At 41.4% G+C, this 7,072-nt stretch overlaps 1 protein-coding gene across 1 annotated transcript; it reads right to left on the bottom strand.

Annotated features, from left to right (window-relative positions):
• Window positions 1–1,374: 1,374 nt before the first annotated feature.
• On the bottom strand, window positions 1,375–5,854 carry LOC104074203 (nucleolar pre-ribosomal-associated protein 1-like; the record flags this gene model as incomplete). The annotated part of the gene is made up of 5 exons (XM_009574253.1): window positions 1,375–1,580; window positions 2,216–2,816; window positions 3,241–3,341; window positions 4,515–4,756; window positions 5,685–5,854. Coding segments are annotated over 5 exons (1,320 nt in total), but the record flags the coding sequence as incomplete, so codon positions are not given.
• Window positions 5,855–7,072: the final 1,218 nt, after the last annotated feature.

Genomic DNA, 7,072 nt, shown 5'->3' with positions numbered 1-7,072 from the left:
CAGTTGGCCTCGGCCCATCGATCCAGTCCTTCAAGGCAGCTGAAAAACTCCTTCCCTGTGTGTCATGAGTATCTTCTTTTCCAGTTAGATGAGATGGAAAGACATCTTTTGTTTTAGAACTCCTTTGGTTTCATTGGGCCTGTTTTTTTTTTTATTAAGTAAAATAAGTTTTCTTCATCACAAAGATTTCCTGATGTCAGACCCTAGGGATTTTATATGACACAAAATTTAGCCTCTAACGGGCTTGCAGCTTTTTCAAAAATATTTGTTATTTTAAAATCAAGTCTTGATATCGATATTATGGCTTCTTTAGGACAAGAATATTTGTATGTGGATGCAATCCTCATTATCTGCATCTCACTTTTTTTTTTAAAAAAAAAAACAAAACAAATTAAATAAACAACACAAGGAGTGTGCATTTCTGATTTTTTCCCTGTACAGAATCTGTACAAAGTACCTAGGCAGAGCACATATTTATGAGTCAATTTTAATAAATCCTGTTTTACATTTCAAAGGTTCAAATTCAGGCTCTGCGTGTTTGCATATCTGGAATGGTATGTTAAACTGCCCTCGAGGCCACATTCAAGAAATATTTATCAGATTTCACAGAGAATTTCCAATAAAAACATGTATAATCAATGAGCAGCAAGTCATTTGGGTTTTAGTTCCACCTCTCATCTTTTCAGAGTGGAGAGAAGATGGGCCTTTGTTGCAAGTCCCAGTAGCCGTGATGGTCAGGGCTTTTTTTAATTAATAAAACAAAATAGAAAGGAGAATAAAACCAGACCAGCTCCAATATAAATGCTTTCAAAAGCCATTTAATTTAAAAACAAGAAGAATTCCAGACCATCATGATTCCAGTGTTCAGTCTTCTATTCATACTGGTTTTGGTATCATATATCATGAGAGAAACTGGGTTCTTCAAGAAATAGTAAATCATCGTGGCTAAACCTCTAACTACTCGTTCTTTGCACTTGTACCACATTGTGGTGAAGTTCTGCAGTCTTTTTTCCCTATCTTATATGGGAGAGAGGATGGATTTTAACTACATGGGGACTGAAATACAGTCCGGAGGCAATGCACTAATCAGTCTTTTTTGGTTCTTCATTAAGTTAAAAATGCCTATAATAAAAATGATATAAATAACATTCAGTGTCCCATATTGTTCAAGAAAAGGGAAATTATAGCTTTAATGTTCCACTGAGAGATGATGAATACAATTTTCTCCCTCTGAGTTTGCACACAGTAATAAAATATTGATCTTTATGACAAAACAAGTTAGATTTGTATGGAGAACAGTTCAGGAGCGTTTCATGGCTCGCAGCAATGATGGCAGAGCATATAACATTAAAGATTAAGTGTCTGTTCACTGAATTAATGCCCCAATGTAGCCAAGTAAAGGGTTTTGCAAAGAGACGTAATAGTTTCTTCTCCTTGTTTATGAGTTTCCAAGTCATCATCGTTTAATTTATCATCTGTATTACTGCAGATCAATTTGACATGGGTTATTAACATATCTGGCTCCTGTGCTCCAAGCCATATGTCCCCAATGTAAACAGAAGTCAGGAATACACAAACAGCTGTGGAAGAAAAATTAAGAGAAAAATCAGAACAGATATTCTTCTACGTCCACACAGTAATACAAAACCAAACCATTTTACCTCCAGACCTATGTTTTAAAACAGTTTCCTAACTCTTTTCCTACATGGAAAATTTGTGGGGTTTCTGGCCATGCAAAGCCAATGATCCTCCTCACACTAAGGAAAGAAAACAGTTTCTTGCTAGCACAACCTTCTGACCTCTTTAAATAAAAAAGTTTGAAATCTGACCTGTGGCTTTTGCTATCAAATGATAACATTGAACAGCATATGGATCAGAACCCATACCCACATGGACGCATTTGTTGCAGACTGTTTTTCCCCTTGGAATTTTATTTTTTATTCCTCACTGAACTCTTTTTAGTCCTAGAAAGGAAAGTTTCTTTGAGGGACTATGACTGTTGTACTATCAGAAACCTGCACAGTGTGACCCTATTCTGTGCTACCAACCCCTGTGCCCATACCACCAAAGGCATAGCTTTTACTTTGTGAAGTTACGAGCACCAACGGACATGGGCAAACTTCAAACTGTTTTGATGAATTAAAAAAAAGGTGGAACTACCTACTTTCTACCATTACCGCCTTGTAACATGAGTGAAAAGGAAAAGACGCGTTACCTTTCTTGTTCGCATCCTCTTCCGTCATTGCTGACAGGCACAACGTTTTCACAAGTTCATGAAAGCTGTTGTTGGTCAGGCCCTGAGCATCCATTAGGTGAAGCATGATTGAACTGAACAAACAGAGCTCCTTAAACAGCCCAGCCATCCCACTACTGGCCTCGCAGATCTGGGTGTAAAACTTGAAGATGTTGTTTCTCAATGTCTTATCCCTGAGCACCTCCTGCACTGCCACTGGGTGCGGTAAGATGCAATTCTGTAGCCACCGCAGAGTTAATGAAACATTTTGCATATTGAGACTATGCTCAACCATGGACTTGACGAGCCATTTAGTTACTACGTAAGTGGATGCACAGGTAAGATTGACTGTTTCATCCGCAAGGTCGGCACATTTGAGGGGCTCCCCTCGATGTTTGGTAGGCAGCGCTGGGAAAACAGGCTCCCAATGGGCAAATATGGAATTCAGATGATCTCTGCATTTCTCCAGCTCAGAGGCTTTCAGGTCTGCAACAATGTCGTCTTCTCTTTCTCTCTCATTCTTTTTCCGAATGTGATGATATGCATGAACTGAGGCTTGAGATTTGTTCTTTTCTTTAATATTTTCTGTAAGAAGAAAAACACCACCAAAACAAACATCAGATACTCCAGAGGGTTTTCTTGGTGCAAAATTATACAAGAAAGACGGTATCATGTGTTGTTTCAGTTGCTAAAAGGATAAGTACTAGCCTCATTTAGCAGCCTAATTAGGCCTATGCAATTCAGAGCAAATGGGCTACAGGCAGCTCCCAGTGACTCACAGGCTGAAACACTTTTCTGAACTGGATTGTTTAACTCTGAGGTGAGCACTAATGCCACCCAGGCCCTGGCCCACAGCCCAGCGAAGCCAAGGCAGTATTCCAGAGGTCCACGAGATGCCGTTTTGCCAGTAAGGCTACATTATTTACACCACCTCATGAGAAATGCGCAAGCCGCTATTCTCTGGGCTAGCGGAGGCACGGCACGCGCCTGCCTATGGAAGGAGATACCAGCACAGCGACGTTGCTTTTGAATGGCGCAGGCTGAAGCAGCGAAGTCTGCCCTCCTCCAGCACAGCTGCATCCTGGCCGAGTGTCTGGCTGGCGAGGCGCTGTCAAGCAAGGGCACGTGAAGTTTTCACACCCCAAGGGAAAAGATAGGCAGCCCAACTTTGTAATGTGGAGCTTGCCCTCCGTTAGATGCTGCCTGTGTCACGGGAGCAGCAAAGCTCCCAAACAGCAACAGCACTTTGCCACCACCATACTGTACAGAGCATTTTATGGCAATTTGCTTTCAAGGAATCACTGAGAAAATCATCAGAAATTTCAATGATGTTGCACTCTGAAGCTTAAAATCAACCAAATGCATTTCAGTGTTTTTTCCTGGGGGCTGTGAGGGATGGGGACAACTCCTGAAATGTAACCTCAGAAACAAAGTTTCAGAGAAGGACCCATTTCAGTGACTGCTTTATAAGCTCCTGAGGCTTGGAGCAACAGATATTTTTTAAAACCTCATATATAGTAAGTTGCAGATGTCACTACAATTCTCTGAAAATCCTCAGAAAGACACTAAAAGGGTATGAAAAACTTTAGAAAAACTAAAGCTTTTATAGTATCCCTTAAATACAGTGATACTTTAAAAATTAGTTTAACTGATACAGAACACTTAAAGAAACCTATAGAAGTTTATTATGTGCACCAAGAGCAGTTGTTGTATTTGCAGGAAACCAGCGTTATTTAACACCTCCCACTACAAAGTTCCTTCTACATTTTATTCACAGAGATAACAAGAGAGAAGTCATACAAGTCCAAATGTATTTTTGCTTTCTTCCAACACTGATGACAATAAGAAAAATTAACTATTTCATTTTCGTTTGCTCTACTGCTAGTTTTTACTCATATTTCACTTTCAGATCTCCCATCCACACTCAGAATGGTTCAAAACTTTGAGGACAAAGCCTCCAAGCATTGTTTTTTTTAAGACTTCATTTAAGAATACAATTTTTCAAAGCCTGACCCTAGATCTGCAACTAAGTTTCATTTTAAAGCTCCTTCCCTTTTTAAAACTGTATTTCTAAAGAACTTCTAGAATTGTATTAAAGTTAGAAATCACTACAATAAAGACCTGAAAAATGGCTTTCCATTTCAGTTCCTCGTCCCCCAAGCTATATCAGATTGTCTGACAAAAGTCATTAATACTTCTTTCTATAAAGTTTGCCTCACTTGTATGGTTAGCTTATAAAGGCCTCAACAGTATTACTTTTCTGAAATATTTTAGTACTTACTAAGTAATTCTTTGATTTCGTATTTCTGAGCAAGAGCCTGCACATCCTCTTGCAGTTGCAGGTCTTTTTCAATGATGCTCCACTTATGCAGCAGCAGCAGGATCTCTTTGTTCGAGAGAACGCTGTCATTCACAGTGAACCGGCTCATTTCTTTGAAGGCCTCAACAACTATAGCACGATATTCCAGCACAGAATTGAGTGTACTGAAAAACTGAGTCAGTTTGGCTAGATCTAAATTAGTCCTATGAAAAGAAAACAAAAGTGCCACGTATTTTTCTGCATGCTAATTAATAAAATAAAATAAGTACAGGTTTTTTTCTCCTTACAGTCTCTTCCTACAGTTTTCTCCTGCAGTTCTCTAGACATACACTTTTTTTAATCAGGATGCCAGTAATAATTAGTTTCATTCCCACTGAATCCCCAGTGCTTCGCTCCATTACTGTTTGGCAGAACAAACCATAGTCTTTGCCCTACTGCCTGTAAATAGCAAACGCAGGTGGCACACAAGCAAGAGGCCAGAGGTCCGGAGCTTCACCTACACTTTTTTATTTTGCATGAATTTTCAAAATTTTGAGGAAATAAAAATAAACATAGCTTCTCCAGGCTGTGGCAGTACTTGTCTGCACGAAGAGCTGCAGGTGCTATTATGAACGCAAACAGAATTGGTTACCCATTTGCCTTCTACTATCCCTGCTGCAACTGCTGTGCTTAGACAGGTTAAGCGCTCTAGATCTGCAGAGAAGAGACTGACCCTTCTTAACTTTGCACAGTTTCTCCTCCTACAGTTTGCAGGCATGGTACAGACACAGAAAGAGTCTAAAGCTTCGGAGAATATGAAAGATCCTTGCAGCAAATAGCATGGCTAACTGCAGGCTCTAATCCAGCAGGAAAAAGTAAAATGTAGCAGCTTAAAAACGGCCAACAATTAAGGATGTAGAACTTGACAGTAACTGTGCATCAGTTGTTATTTCATTCCAATTTATTTAAACAGCTAAATCTTGCTGTCAAAGAAATCTCATCAAGATTCACTACTCAACATTCAAACTGAAGGGGAAAAAAAGCATTAAACTACCAGAGATCACGAAATTCTTCTGGCCTTAATAAATTTCAAACTGGACAGAAGATGACATGCAAATTGATTAAAAAGCTAAAAAAAAAAGGACGACTTACCGAATGTGTTTGATTAATGTGATCAAAACATACAGAAATTCATTTACAAGCTGAATTGGAAGAAACTTCCTGTTCTCCTGGGATTGATTCTTGCTTTCTCTCTTGCATCCTAAATTTGTTAGCCACAGAGTATGGAGTAAGGAAATAATTTTATTTAACAGCTTGTTTTCCAGAAACCTGAAAAACAAAAGAAAGAAGCAAACACCCGTTTGGAAGGCAGATCCTAACCAAGAACCAGACCATCACCTAGAGGGGACCATATTCTAGTGCACTTTTGGAGCCATGAATGGCAATAGGTGCCTCTCAGCCAGGACCCCATCAGGGCACGACAGTGCACCCCTTTGAAGCCCCAGCCACACGCAGGCCCTGGTTACTGCTCTCCGCTTGCCATGCTGCAGCTGGGGAAACACCGCAGTGTACGCCTTCCATAGAGCGCAAGAGCTCTCGATCTCCAGGTGTAAGAAATCAGGAAAGGAAGGCAAGAGACCGGTACGGCTGAGTCGAGACCTGCTGGTCAAACTAAAGGGCAAGAAGGAAATGCACAGGTAGGGGAAGCAGGGACAGGTATCCTGGGAAGAGTATAGGGATGCTGCCCGGTTGGTCAGGATGGCCAAGGCACGGATGGAGCTGAACTTGGCAAGGGATGCAAAGAACAGTAAGAAGGGCTTGTCAGCCAGAAAAGGAAAAGAAAGCGTATCCCCTCCTCAATGAGCAAGACTGGCAAACTGGTAACAACGGACGAGGAGAAGGCTGAGGTACTCAACAACTTTTTTGCCTCGGTCTTCACTGGCAAGCTCTCTTCCCACTCCTCTCGAGTGGATGGACCGCAAGGTGGGGACTGGGGGAGCAAAGTCCCTCCCACTGTAAGAGAAGATCAGGTTCGTGACCACCTGAGGAACCTGAATATACATAAGTCTATGGGACCTGACAAGATACATTCCAGAGTCCTGAGGGAACTGGCTGATAGAGCCGGGGGGGAATGGGTTGATGTTTTTGCCAAGCCACTCTCCATGATACTTGAAAGGTCATGACAGTCAGGTGAAGATCCTGAAAAAGGGAAACATGCACCCATTTTTAAAAAAGGGTAGAAAGGAGGACCCTGGGAACTACTGACCTGTCAGCCTCACCTCTGTGCCTGGGAAGATGATGGAACGGATCCTCCTGGAAGCTATGCTACGGCACATGGAGGACAGGGAGGTGATTTGAGACAGCCAGCATGGCTTCACCAAGGGCAAGGCCTGCCTGACCAACCTAGTGGCCTTCTGTGATGTCTGTGATGGAGAACTCCATCAGTGGACAAGGGAAGAGCTACAGATGTCATCTATCTGGACTTCTGTAAGGCCTTTGACCAGTCCCCTGCAACATCCTTCTCTCTAAATTGGAGAGAC

This window comes from Fulmarus glacialis, unplaced genomic scaffold (assembly GCF_000690835.1).
Source record: "Fulmarus glacialis isolate BGI_N327 unplaced genomic scaffold, ASM69083v1 scaffold12203, whole genome shotgun sequence".
Lineage (NCBI taxonomy): Eukaryota > Metazoa > Chordata > Aves > Procellariiformes > Procellariidae > Fulmarus > Fulmarus glacialis.
Note: the sequence above shows the minus strand (reverse complement) of the source record. Positions and strands in the feature narration are given on the sequence as shown.